Source organism: Mytilus californianus, unplaced genomic scaffold (genome assembly GCF_021869535.1).
Source record: "Mytilus californianus isolate M0D057914Y unplaced genomic scaffold, xbMytCali1.0.p SCAF_4, whole genome shotgun sequence".
NCBI lineage: Eukaryota > Metazoa > Mollusca > Bivalvia > Mytilida > Mytilidae > Mytilus > Mytilus californianus.
Genome location: NW_026262690.1, coordinates 63554190 through 63569698, shown reverse-complemented (window position 1 = coordinate 63569698; position 15509 = coordinate 63554190). Strand labels below are relative to the sequence as shown.

Sequence of the window (15509 nt, the reverse complement as noted above, 5' to 3'; positions counted from 1 at the left end):
TATTCATGTGACTCTCAAAATGGTAGACGAACATGCAGAAAAACAAACTATCAGATGTAAACACCCATAATCACTTATTAGACCAGGAACCAGGAAACCAACATAGAAATAATGTAGAAGCAATGGCAGATCCTCTTCAGTTTCATTTTCCTGTTGGAAAAGAAACAGAACATTCAATCAAACTTCTTTTCAAGTTTTTTTGCAACAATCTTTTCCTTGGTCAGTGGGAATTGGCACGTTCATGTATAGCAAGATTAAATGATCAGAAAGCTTGGTTGAAAGCAGACATCAGGAACATATTAATTGATATAATAAATTATCCATTTAGTCGTAGGTAATTATCATGACATTAGTTTACAATGAAACATGGAAAACTCCAGACCAATTTTGAAGTCTTTTTTATTTCTATGAGTCACACCACTTAACCTTGTCAGTTGGCTGAAATGACATCATCAAATAATCGAATCTGCCTCTCTATGTGACGTGATAACATAAGAAGTGTGGGAATGTAAGGCAAAATGCATGAATGTTAAAGTCATATATGAAAGGGGAATGGGACAGGCTGGTTCTTCAAAGTGGCATGTTTGCCCTTTAGGGAACGACCATTTGATATTCTGGGGGGGGGGGGCCAGGAGGATTTTGAAAATAAATAACTCAGCCTTGATAATCACAAAAATAAATGGTTTGTTCTGTGGTAGTTTGAAAATAAATTACCTGACTTGCAATGTATTGAAAATAAATAACTCAGCAGGTCTAATCGAAAGTATGAGATGGTACCAGATTCTTCATAAATTCATCTTTTTTCCAAAAAAAAATCGGGAAACACTTCCCATATCTTTTAATAATAAAAGTATAAATATTATTTAAATATACTTGAAATGTCAGAAAATTGGTTTCATTTAACTTGAGGTTAATTGTCTCAGGAACTCTTACCTCACTTTTATTAAATCAGGGCCGTATATTAAACTACATTGAGACAAATGCCTCATGTAGGAAATTTCAAAACCAAACGCTTGTCTCCATATCAAATTGTGTTCACCGTGAGTGCCTTGCAAGAAGCAAGTTCTGTTCTCCTTCAGACGTAGCCCCTGATTTTTTCGGGGTTCAATGTTTCTTATTTATTTGTCTTTTGTTCATTGATTGCCCTTCTGTATTCTGTTAGTGTTGCATTCATTTTGTAATTTAGTAATTTTATTATTAACTTGATCATGAGTTTAAAAAAACTATGTGAATAACATTTTTGCTTTTAATATCATGCATATTTGTCTTTTGATGTTGTTCCTAGAAACTTAAGTCTTACACTGAATCTATAACGTGATTTTGTTTTGAGACCAAAATATTGTCATAAAATTATTAAAACAGAACTTGCATTTTCAGTTTAAGAAAGGGTCTGGGGAACACCCAGAAGGCATGATTTGCATCATTTGTTCTATAGCTTCTTGGGCCTTCAGCGGTTCAAAAACCCTTCAAAAAAATTTTTTTTTGCCAATACTTTTAAAAGAGCCTTAGTTACAACCAAACTTTAATACTGTGTATGTATGTAATACATGTATATGCAATGGGGAATATAGAAGATTCATTTCTGCAGAGGATAATAATTAATTCTGATTAAATGGTACATAATGACTTGACTATACATGAATTATTTAAAATATAAACAAATAATTTAAAAATTGTATGTTTTCGAATATTATAAATATAGTTGTGAAAATGAATAATCAGTCCCTTGATTTAATGAAAATGAAAAATCTTGCTTCAATAGTGCAGAAAATAGATAATCTGTCCTCTTAGTTTACAAAAATAAATAACTGATCCAAAACAAATCCTCCTGGCCCCCCCAGAATATCAAATGGTCGTCCCCTTATCCATTCTGCACCAATGGTCTGTTTCCTTTTTTTGGGGGTTTGTAAGTCCAAATTTTTTAATTGGTTGTATTATACTTTTTTTGCCCTTAAATGATATTTATTGACTTGAATTTCAAAGGGAGTTATTATTATAACTTTATAAACCTTTATAAAGGTTGCTTTTTCAAACATTTTTTAATAAATTTGATTATTTTTTATTTGCCGTTGAAGACAACATATCTGTTTATCTCTCTTTGGTCATTTACATAAACGACTTTGTTTTTTGGGACTAATACATCATGTACATGAAGGGACTGGAAACTTCTAGTAGTAATAAACAGTGAATTGATTTTTCAATGCCCCAAAGCTACTTATTTGTTTGCAACTTTCGATCAACACTACATAAAATTATTGTGCAAATTATTTCTCAAAGATGAATTATTATGGATAAAGATAAAAATATAATTTGTATGAATAAAAGAATGCAAGTGGGTCTATTTTACTTTTAAATCAGCAAATAATTTCACCAAAAAATTTACTTTTCAGTCATGAACATTCAGTTTAAGTTTTTTTGTGTAAAGAGCCCTTGAGCTTTATTGATTTGTAATTAACCCTTACTGTGTGGGGCTGTAACATTACAGCCTCTACCCAAAATTCTGATTTTTGGCCCCAATTGATCTCAGTACTTTTACAGGTCAACTCAGTGACATGTATTTTGAAATTTATGCATGCCCCCTTAACCTAAGGTTATTTATTGACATGTTTTCAGGTTGATGGTGCAATTTAAGCCCAAATACAGACTTTGAAAATTGAAATTGGTTTAATATAAAAATAAGAAGATGTGGTTTAATTGCCAATGAGACAACTCTCCACAAGAAACCAAATGACACAGAAATTAACAACTATAGGTCACTGTACAGCCTTCAACAATGAGCAAAACCCATACCCCATAGTCAGCTATAAAAGGCCCCGAAATGACAAATGTAAAACAATTGAAACGTGAAAACTAACAGCATAATTTATGTACAAAATAATGAACAGAAAACAAATATGATACACAGAAACAAGCGAAAACCACTGAATTACAGGCTCCTGACTTGGGACAGGCACATTCAGAATGTGGCGGGGTTAAACATGTTAGCGGATGCCCAACCCTCCCCCTAATCCTGGGACAGTGGTGCAACAGAACAGTACAAAAACTGTACAAAACAATAAACAAACAATACATATGATCAACAGCAACAAACAACAACCACTAAACTTGTTTTTCTGGAGGGGTAGGATTCCCTTTCTTGTCTGGCACATGCAATACAGGGGTGTAAAAAAACTTCCAAAAATATTGTAAACCAGTGGGCATATAACTACTGGTATTGTTTATCATTAAAATGTTCTTAGGGAATGACTACTGTTGGTTGCAGGACCAGATTAAGCCAAAAATCGGGAAAATAAAAAAAAATCCAGATTTTTGGTTTAAATTACCTTTGATAGACTGCCATACCCAAATCAGATTCACTCAGACCTAAGCACTTCTGTAAATTATGTATTCATTTGGGTGCACTTTATATGTAAGATACATCTATCAACATTCCTGGGTCTTCCAGTTCCAGAAAAAGGATGAAGAATTGTCATAATTTATGCTTGTTTCACCAGATGACCATCTGTGGGGCAGCATTAAAAGATGTCTGTATAGTTGACCGTTCATAATTGTTCCATTCCATTCATATATCAAAGGTGTTCAACTCTGCAGTCTGCATTATAAAATGACTGGAAGTCAAGTTGTACATACACATGTAAAATAACAAGCTTTGCTACTAATACTGTATAAGCACAAGCACTTACATGCAGGATTTTCTCACTGTGTTGAAGACCCATTGGTGGCCTTGAGCTGTTTTTCTGCTCTTTGGTCAAGTTGTTGTCTCTTTGACACATTCCCTGTTTCCATTCTCAATTTAATGACATACTTGTCACTGTTTTTTAATGTAAATAATGTACTGCATGGAAATCTGATGCAAAGATTTAAAGGAAGACTTTATATTGATGTTAAGGTAATTTGTCAGAAAATGAATCTAGAAGCAAAGTAGAATAATCTACAAAAAATGTAAAACACAAATAATTTGCAAATGTTTTTGCTCACTTGAAAAAATCTTCCTTAAGGTGGTACATAACACTACAGGGAGATAACTCTGTAAAAATCAGCTGAACATTTTAATCACATTCTATTGTTAAGGCAATATTAAGCTTCTCAATGATCAAAATTAGTGTTTGTCAAACTGCTATATATCCAATGAAATTTTTCCGATAAAGTGTGTGGTTCAAGTTTTTTGAAATTTTTATATTTTTGTCAAAGGGTCAAAGTAAATATTTTGTCAAAATTTTCTGAAAATTAAACGAGCTAAATTAATTTTAGACAAGGTGTTTGGTACCACCTTAATAATTTAATTTTAATTATTAAAAAAAATTCGCTTGCTTGAATATGATTCTTTCTGTTGAATTGTTTCTTCAGATTTGTTTGTAAATATTGACATTTGCTAGAAGAAAATTCTTTTGCCTATGAAAAATTAAATTTTGGAGAAAATTTTTTTTATTACACACACTCGTTTTTTTTTTTTTTGTTGTTGACAGAAGGAGTCTGAAGAACAAGAAATTAATTTGATGTGGCCTTACATGTGTTTTTCCCATTTTGTTGTCTTTTAAACAGTATATGTTATTTGAATATTTATATACAAGAAATGCATGTTTTAAATAAAGAATGAAGCCAGATTTTGATAAAAATCAATATTTGATATTTAAAAAAAATACATTTTTTCAAAGTTTTTTTCTGGAAATTATATAATTAGAATTTAATAAAAAAAAAATGTCCATGCCACCCTATGAAGCACCTCTTTCCAACCATATAAAGATGATTAATGATTCATTATCTGTTAAAAAAGAAGATGTGAAATTTCTGAACCTTCTCGAATTAGAATATTTCAATGATTTTCTAAAAAGGAAAAGTTCTCCAACTTTGGACACCAGAATAACAACTAAGGTTGATTGTTTTCTCTCGACACAAAATTGCACAAATTAAATTATTGAAAATAACCCTATGTCACCCTACAATCATTCCTCTTCAATGTCATTATTTTTATCAGTATCCAAAGGCAATCCTAAAAGGAGTTAGAAAGATAGTAGACCAAAGTTTGAACAGACCCCCCGAAAAACAGCCATTTACAGGTTAATTATAAGGGGCAATAAAATAAAAAATATTCTTAGTTATAAGTCCCTTGATACATTGGTCTAAATTTGTTTATACAATAAAAATATATACACGTGCTTAAACAAGAGATGTTAAGTAGAAAATATTGCCAATATCACACTTTTAACATTGCTCACAGCATTCCATGTATAGATTATTAAAGATCAAATTAAACAGTAGGGTTTCTGATACAACTTTCACAATTTATCTGAACATCTTGTACTATTTGCCTGTAATTGTTGAAAAGGGCTAAAATCTTTCTAAGGTTATTATTTACATAGATGTATATACTAAATATGTCACCTGTTATTTATGACAATTTATGTCAATATAGCATTTACTGATATGCTGATTTGAGGTTCCATGATAAAGTACCTATATTGCAAGAACTTGATCTTTTTGATTTGAAGACCAAATGATTAAATATGTATATTACAAGTGGTTGGTTTTATAATGATTAAATGTCAACAAGGATATTGCATGCTTTTACGAAGTTAACTTTTATTTTTTTTTTATAATTAATGCTTCTTAGTTGTAGTTGTTCTTATCTCAATAGTCAAATCCAATTTTTTTTAACATCAACAACCCAAATTGAAGAAATGTAAACCAACAATAAAACAGTTAAACATTCTAATTTTAGGCAGAACTTTTTTTTTTATATTTTTCAATCATTTATCAAAATATTTTATTTAAAAACCAAATTAATCTACAAGGAAATGATTAAATCAGAGACTTAACATTATATTTGTTACTTGTTCTTAATTTTTGCAAACAAATTTATAATATATAAAATCATTTCATTGAAAAATGAGATTACATGCACAAGATGAATATTAAGATAAAAAAAAATGTAAAAATATTAAAAAAAATCATCTAGGTGATATTTATTTATTATTTGAACTTGTGGTTGTTTTCTATACAAAATATATCCATTGTTAACCATAAAAGTTCTTGCTGAGTATAACAGTCATTGACAGTATTGTGAAGTCCCCATCACAAGCCTGATGTTTACAGCTCTTGCTGAGTATAACAGTCATTGACAGTATTGTGAAGTCCCCATCACAAGCCTGATGTTTACAGCTCTTGCTGAGTATAACAGTCATTGGCAGTATTGTGAAGTCCCCATCACAAGCCTGATGTTTACAGCTCTTGCTGAGTATAACAGTCATTGACAGTATTGTGAAGTCCCCATCACAAGCCTGATGTTTACAGCTCTTGCTGAGTATAACAGTCATTGACAGTATTGTGAAGTCCCCATCACAAGCCTGATGTTTACAGCTCTTGCTGAGTATAACAGTCATTGAGAGTATTGTGAAGTCCCCATCACAAGCCTGATGTTTACAGCTCTTGCTGAGTATAACAGTCATTGACAGTATTGTGAAGTCCCCATCACAAGCCTGATGTTTACAGCTCTTGCTGAGTATAACAGTCATTGAGAGTATTGTGAAGTCCCCATCACAAGCCTGATGTTTACAGCTTCACAATAGCAGTAACAATGAGTTGCCAATCTTTGGTATTATATATGTCTTTTTATTTTTTCAAACGCAACAAAAGTTTAGAGAAGAGGAGACATGGAGCCGTTTACTGGTAGTTAGCAATGTTACACAATTATTTTATTTCTAGAAAGGGTTCATCCAGTGTCTAAAGATTTGTCATTAGGAACATATCCTGTTAGTTGTCTAACATGTATCGTTTGGTTATCAGCTCATTCGATTCCCTAGAGGTTGGCTTAATACCTTAATAGGAATCTCCTCAGATACTGGACAGTACAACAGACCACATTGTCATTGGGAATTTCCTGTTAGTTGTCTAACATGTATCGTTTGGTTTTCAGTTCATTAGATTCCCTAGAGGTTGGCATAATACCTTAATAGGAATCTCCTTAGATACTGAACAGTACAACAGACCACATTGTCATTTGGAACATTTCCTGTTAGTTGTCTAACATGTTTCGTTTGGTTATCAGCTCATTAGATTCCCTAGAGGTTGGAATAATACCTAGATACATATAGGAATTTCCTGAAATACTGGACAGTACAACAGATCACATTATCATTTGGAACATTTCCCGTTAGTTCTCTATTATTTATTGTTTGGTTATCAGCTCATTAGATTCCCTAGAGGTTGGCATAATACCTAGATAGGAATCTCCTTAAATTCTGGACAGTGCAACAGATCACATTGTCATTAGGAATATTTCCTGATAGTTGTCTAACATTTTAATATCGTATGGTTTTCAGCTCATTAGATTCCCTAGAGGTTGGCATAATACCTAGATAGGAATCTCCTTAAATTCTGGACAGTGCAACAGATCACATTGTCATTAGGAACATTTCCTGTTAGTTGTCTAACATTTTAATATCGTTTGGTTTTCAGCTCATTAGATTCCCTAGAGGTTGGCATAATACCTAAATACATATAGGAATCTCCTGAAATACTGGACAGTGCAACAGACCACATTAAATAAATAACACATAGCTGAGAGGGTGATAGACAGATTGTTACCCCGAGAAAACATTGTCAACTGAGGCGAAGCCAAGGTTGACAATGTCTTTTCGAGGGGTAACAATCTGCTCTATCACCCTCTCGGGTACCATATGTGTTATTTAATTTATTATACTGAATGTTCTGTTATTACTGTCAATTAATTTTCAAATTCAAAGTAATAAACTATGTCGTCTTGTACATAACAATCATCCGTATTTATTAAAGCACAAACTTGAGCAAGCGTCTCTGTGAAGGGTAATAGAGTATTTGCCATGTGATAGAGTAAAATGTCTCCCTTGTATTAACCAATCAAAATCTGGCATTTTGACATGAAGTATAATTATATCATTTGGAATATTTCCCGTTAGTTCTCTTATTATTTATTGTTTGGTTATTAGCTCATTAGATTCCCTAGAGGTTGGAATAATACCTAAATACATGTAGGAATCTCCTGAAATACTGGACAGTACAACAGACCACATTGTCATTAGGAACATTTCCTGTTAGTTGTCTAACATGTATCGTTTGGTTATCAGCTCATTAGATTCCCTAGAGTTTGGCATAATGCCTAAATAGGAATCTCCTTAAATTCTGGACAGTGCAACAGACCACATTGTCATTAGGAACATTTCCTGTTAGTTGTCTAACATGTATCATTTGGTTATCAGCTCATTAGATTTACTAGAGGTTGGCATAATACCTAAATACATGTAGGAATCTCCTGAAATACTGGACAGCACAACAGACCACATTGTCATTAGGAACATTTCCTGTTAGTTGTCTAACATTTTAATATTGTTTGGTTCTCAGCTCATTAGATTCCCTAGAGGTTGGCATAATACCTAAATACATGTAGGAATCTCCTGAAATACTGGACAGTACAACAGACCACATGGTCATTAGGAACATTTCCTGTTAGTTGTCTAACATTTATTGTTTGGTTATCAGCTCATTAGATTCCTGAGAATTTGGCATAATACATGTAGGAATCTCCTGAAATACTGGACAGTGCAACAGACCACATTGTCATTAGGAACATTTCCTGTTAGTTGTCTAACATTTTAATATTGTTTGGTTCTCAGCTCATTAGATTCCCTAGAGGTTGGAATAAAACCTTAATACATATAGGAATCTCCTGAAATTCTGGACAGTACAGCAGACCACATTAACCAACAACACCTCACTCCTCAGTGGATATAAATCTAATTTTAAAAATCTTTGACATCATTTTAACCATATACAATCAGAACTAGATTGAATGACCCTGGGAATGTAAGCATTAGAGTAAATTCAGACCCTGGAAAAGGAGGAAGTAAAGGTAACGGTCCTCAGATCTGTTGTCATAGACACCAGTCAGTTAAAGAGATATGACCTACATTACACATGTTATCAAATTCCTGATATACTTCATAATTATGAATTGCTTAGCATGTACACAATTTTTAAAAACAACCCGTATGTATTTTTCATAACTACCAGAAGAGAGAAATTTATTCAGAAAACATGTTCTACTGGTAAACAAATACTGATGATCAAAGTTTAACAATGATTTGTTTCCAAAAAAGGTTATTAATTCGATGATTTAATGATAAGGGAAAGTCACAAACCTAGTTTGATTATTGATATCTCTGGTGTCATGTTTTTATAGACCAGCAATTCTTAACTCAACTTAAATACAATATAAAAAGATCACACACTTTTGACTGGATCTCTGCCTGTTCAAATCCACTAATTACCATAGTACATCATGTACATGCTCATCTTGTGTCCTTATTATCAATAATGTTGATTTTAAATGCAAGAAACAATGAATGTAAAGTTTATTAACAGGTATTTTCATTTACTGAATTAAGGATTGCCATGCATATGGTACTGCTAAATACAACTCTAATGGAGTTCTTGATCTTGCTGTAGTGTATGTGTATGCCCTGATGATCATTGGGCATTGAATTCCTTTCAACAACTGTCAAGATAAGAAAAACCATAATAGCGCTGTTCCATTGATATATGGGTATTTCTTAGTATTTCATGATATTCTTGGCTCAAGATCATCCATCCATCCAATATTTAAAAATCTATAATTTTCTATCAGTTACCGTACAATTAAAATCTTGGAAATGTAAATATGAAAAAAGTATGCTGCCATTTGTAAAATGTCAATTTTCTTTCTTTCCAGCATTGCACATCATGATATTGGATCTAGTCATCAATTGTCCTGGTTGTGTCTTCAGGAATATAAACTGTTATTGGAAGACAAAGAAAAGGTATTTATACTTTAACCATAAATAAAATTTGACCATGACTTGTTGAGAAAATAGTGCATATTTTTGTCGAGCCTGCGACTTCTGTCACATAAAGCAAGACATAGGGATAGTGATCCAGCGACGTTAACAAACTTCTTAAAAACTTAATATTTCAGAAGGTAGAAGACTTGGATCCTTCATACTTTGTATATAGATGCCTTATGTTATGAAGGTTCCTTCTGTCATATGTCCATTGTCCTTGACCATATTTTCATGGTTCAGTGACTACTTGAAAAAAAAGTTAAGATTTTTAGTATTCTTAATTTCTCTCTTATTATGAGTAATAGGATAACTATATTTGGTATGTGCATACCTTGCAAGGTCCTCATGCCTATCAGACAGTTTTTGCTTGACCTCGACCTCATTTCATGGATCAGTGAACAAAGTTTTGTTTTCGTGGTCAAGTCCATATCTCAGATACTATATGCAATAGGTCTACTATATTTGGTGTATGGAATGATTGTAAGGTGTACATGTCCAACTGGCAGGTGTCATCTGACCTTGAACTCATTTTCATGGTTCAGTGGTAAAAGTTAAGTTTTTGTGTTTTGGTCTGTTTTTCTAATACTGTATGCAATAGGTCAACTATATTTGGTGTATGAAAATATGTCAGTCTGGCAGGTTTTATTTGACCTTGACCTCATTTTTACGGTTCATTGGTATATGGGAATGATTGCAAGGTGTATACGTCCGTCTGGCAGTTGTCATCTGACCTTGACCTCATTTTCATGGTTCATTGGTCAATGTTAAGTTTTCCTGGTTAAGTTTGTTTCTTAGATACTATATGTAATAGGTCAACTTAATTAAAAGCATGTTATGATTGTAAGGTGTACTTGTCTGTCTGGCAGGGTTCATCAGACCTTGACCTCTTTTTCATGGTTCATTGATCAATGTTAAGGTTGTTTCTTAGATACTAAATGCAATGGATCAACTATATTTAAAGCATAGAATGATTGTAAGGTGTACATGTCTGTCTGGCAGAGTTCATCTGACCTTGACCTCATTTTCATGGTTCTTTGTTCAATATAAAGTTTTCATGGTTTGGTCTGTTTATTGTATAGTATAAGCAATAGGTCAACTATATTTGGTGTATGGAATAATTTTAAGATGAACATGTATTTCTGGCTTAGTTTATCTGACTGTGACCTCATTTTCTATGATCAAGATAAGTTTATGTGATACTTGTAGTAAAACTTTATATTTAGGACTATCAGCATAAAATCAATTGTAAGTAAAGCAGGCCAGATATTTCAGTGTGTGCACTCTTGTTAAATAAACTGTGTTAAAATAAAGGACGCAACACATTGTTGAGCCTCTGTGCATCCCACAATCATTAAAATGGTTTCTTTTTTTCTGTGCCAAACACCAACAGGAACAAGCAATTTCATTTTCATCAAATCCTAAATGCCTGAAAAATTAATTTCATTAGTTCAAAATTTATTGCAGCGATTTCTGACATGGTTTTTGTCTCGCCTTGACGGAGTCAAACAGCAAGACATAGGTATGCTGTTTCCAGCGTCGGCGGCGGCATCAACAATGTATTAGTTTGTGATTAGGTCTAGTTCATGGTGAACCACTTGTGGTAGGTCGATGATATTTGGTATGCAGTTGTATTAGCATTGGCATATCTCATTACCATGGAGATTATTTGGCCCCGCCTCCTCATTCATGGTCTATTGACTTTGAAACTTTTGCTTAGTTTTCATGTATTAGTTTGTGATTAGGTCAGTTTAAGGGGAATCGTTAGTGGTAGGTCAATGATAATTGGTATGCAGTTGTATAAGCATTAGCACATCTCATTTCCATGGAGATTATTTGGCCCCGCCTCCTCATTCATGGTCTATTGACTTTGAAACTTTTGCTTAGTTTTCATGTATTAGTTTGTGATTAGGTCAGTTTAAGGGGAATTGTTAGTGGTAGGTCAATGATAATTGGTATGCAGTTGTATAAGCATTAGCACATCTCATTTCCATGGAGATTATTTGGCCCCGCCTTCTCATTCATGGTCTATTGACTTTGAAACTTTTGCTTAGTTTACTAAGTTTGTGATTAGGTCAGTTTAAGATGAACCACTAATGTCAAGTCAATGATATTCGGTATCCAAAAAGTTTCATTTCCATGGAGATTATATAACCCCACCCAATAATTATGGTTCATTGACTTTGAAACTTTTACATAGTTTACAAGTTAATGTTTGTGTTTAGTTTTGTTTAAAGGGAATGACTTATGAAAAGTCAATGGTATTTGGTTTGCAGTTGTATTAGCATTGGCATTTAATTTCAACATTTGCAGTATCAAAATAACAAATAGGTGAGACATATCTCTGTGTTAACAGTTTATTATTTCTCAATATCCGAACAGAAGGTTTGTTTTTGTTGGGTTTTTCTTTTGCACAAATATAGACAAAATCTGTATGCAAATGCTATTTCTTGTGTCAAAATTTTAGATTTTTATAGTTCCCAAAAAATATAACATATTTTTTTGCTAAGCTGCTTTTGCATACCACATTTGAAAATCACCTATGATGATAATGGGACACACAGAAGGTAAACAGGGATTTTCAACAGGAAAATCTAAGGTTTACATCTACAAAGCTTTAGGTTGTATGCAGTTATATACGTACTGATACAATGCTAAACACAATATATGTGTCTTTCAATTCTGTAAAGGATCTAAAGAAATTGTTTAAATTCTTTGCTTCTTTTTCTTTTTCTGTCAGAAATATTCAAATGTCTATTGGGACTTTTAATTAAATCGAAAGGCAGAAAAAAATGTACAATAATAATATGAATGAAGATTATTTTGAAAGATTCATACAAATGCACAAACTGTTATACTATAAGATGTGGTACAAATTCATTTGTGAGGATTTGTGTAAACCAATGAAAGAAAAACAACAGACTTGTATGTAATTTTTAGACTGTGAAAGTATTTTTTAACTACCGGGTACATAGAATTATTTTATCTTTTGAATGATTTTTCTTAATAAGGGTAAACATTTTATATCTGAAAAATTGTAAAAAATAACAAAATACTGACATTTACTATACTAAACAATTGATTTTTTTTTTCAGGAGGCTAAAGACGATGTTCTGCTAGAAAAAGCATGTGAATTTCGGATCCTTCTAGTGGAGGCCTGTGTTGACACATCAGAACAAATTATAAGGGTAAGACAAAAATAAAGCATGAATATTTTTTCAATGAATGACAAGCTATATCTCTGGAAAAAGTAACACTAAATTAACATTTAGCTTGAGTTATCATAAAACTAGATTAATCCTACCCAATTTTAATGTGCATGCCCCAAACTTCATCAGTGGTTGCCATAGCTTATATCTAAGCGTTTGTTCATTAAGTAATAATGTATGGATTGCAAAGTATGATATGTTAATTTATTCACCTTCCAAGCTTGTAGGTTCTATATACCATGAACATAATGAGATACAGTGTTAGATTCTATATATTCTCATTAACCCCTCTTATATAAACCAGCTAATAAAGAAGACACATTTATAGTTCAACTTCTTTACTTTGTCATGCTTAATCTATTCAAATTTACTTTGATGTTTTTACAGGACTTGTATCTTTACCAGAAAGCTGTGTCTAAAACATATTATGACGATGAATCAACAGATCAGCCAGTATCACTGACAACAGATTTGTTAAATTTTCTCAGAGACAAACTTTTGGAAAACCCGTCATTAGGTCATTCTGTCATATATTCTATATATGCATGTTCAAAGCATTCACAGTACAAGAAAAACAATGAAAATCTTCAGGGTTTATACATTAAAGCAGTTAATATTCTTTTGGATAAGATTTCTAATTCTCAGCAGAAAAATCAACAGGAAAAAATTGAAAAAGAAGATAAAGTGTACAAAATTCTCTCTTTATATAACCCTGAAGGTAAGCAGTACCAAAACTATCTTCCAATTAGAGAGCTCTTTGCTAAAATATATGAATTGTCTGTGACAAATGACCCTCTGATAGACAGACGTAAAGTTTTATCTGTTATCATTGGTAGAGAAAATAGCTATTTAGTGGAGGAGTTTTGCAAGGTGGAATATGACCTTGAACTAAAATACTTTTTGTCAACTGCTAGTTACCATGGAGATGAACTTTCTGAAGAACAAAAATGTCTGTTAAGTGTAGTAAACCAGAGAGAAAAGAAAAACCAGATGAGGTTGCTATTCCTATTGTGTGTAAAGAAACAGCAACATTTTTTAAAAATAGTTGTGGTAAGCATATTTGATGCATTTTACAATTATGGAAAGATTATGTACAGATCAAAATTCATAACACAAAAGACACTATCAATTTTTATACGACCGCAAAAAAATTTTGTGGTCGTATATTGGTATGACGTTGGCGTCGTCGTCGTCGTCGTCGTCGTCGTCGTCGTCGTCGTCGTCGTCGTCGTCCGGCGTCGTCGTCCGAATACATACTGGTTTTCGCACTCTAACTTTAGTTTAAGTGAATGGATTTTTTTGAAATTTGACCATAAGGTTAAATACCACAAAAGGAAGGTTGGGATTGATTTTGGGGGTTATGGTACCAACAGTTAAGGAATTAGGGGCCAAAAAGGGGCCAAAAATAAGCATTTTCTAGTTTTCAGACAATAACTGTGGAACGGTGTATGGATCTCTCTGAAATTATACTATAAGTTTCCATACCACAAAGGGATGGTTAGGATTTGCTTTGGGGGGTTATGGCTCAAACCGTTTAGGAATTAGGGGCAAAAAAGGGGGAAAACAAGGTTGTCCTGGTTAATGGACAAATACTTTTGTACAAAACATAATTTAAAGCAGTGTAAGGGAGATAAATCAAATACATCATTGAGATTATCTCCCTTACGCTGCTTTTAAATTAGGTATAAAGTAATGGTTAATGAACAATAAAGATAATTTAAAACGGTGTAAGGGAGGTAATCAAAATACAATGTTTTGGTTACTTCCCTTACACTGCTTTTAAATTATGTTTAAAGAAATGCATATCTATAAAGGAAGACCAGTAAAAATATCTGCAAATGTTGCATCTTTTTTTTTTACCAAAAAATCCATATGAAAGATTTGACAGTATATTTTTAATTCTATTATAAAATAGATTAAGTTAGCACTATGGTAAATTTAATTGAGTAATTATGGTTGCCAACTCCATTGGAAATTTGAATTGAGATTATGACCATATCTTGAGGGAAAGAATTTTTTGGGGGAAAAAAGGGGGGGGGGATAAAAAGAAATTGTGGGGGGTCATTTTTTTCTTATTTCAGATTTCAGAAATTAAAAAGAATTATTCTTCAAATATTTTTTTTTTTTCAAATTTCAAATATTGAAAAATTTCAAGAAGTAATCTTTAATTGCACAGTATGGTGCATTAGATTTGTAAAATCTTTGATCACATTTATTTATTTGTTATGCCGAATCTAACAGTGTATTTAAATTTTTAATTTTGGGTCCAGTTTTCAAATTGGTCTACATTAAGGTCCAAAGGGTCCAAAATTAAACTTTGTTTGATTTTAGCAAAAATTGAATATATGAGGTTCTTTGATATGCTGAATCTAAACATGTATTTAGATTTTTGATTTTTTGGCCCAGTTTTCAAGTTGGTCCAAATTGGGGTCTAAAATTAAACTTTGTTTGA

At 32.5% G+C, this 15509-nt stretch overlaps 1 protein-coding gene across 2 annotated transcripts in view; it reads left to right on the top strand.

Moving 5' to 3' along the window:
* Positions 1-21: 21 nt before the first annotated feature.
* LOC127698597 (zinc finger FYVE domain-containing protein 26-like) overlaps positions 22-15509 on the top strand; it is a 78887-nt gene continuing 63399 nt past the window's right edge. For both annotated transcript variants that reach the window (XM_052202125.1, XM_052202124.1), the window contains exons 1-4: positions 22-334; positions 9743-9830; positions 12944-13036; positions 13445-14107. In XM_052202125.1, coding sequence (XP_052058085.1) covers positions 33-334; positions 9743-9830; positions 12944-13036; positions 13445-14107 — 1146 coding nt within the window. In that variant the 5' untranslated portion in view covers positions 22-32. The remainder of the gene's footprint in view (positions 335-9742; positions 9831-12943; positions 13037-13444; positions 14108-15509) is intronic.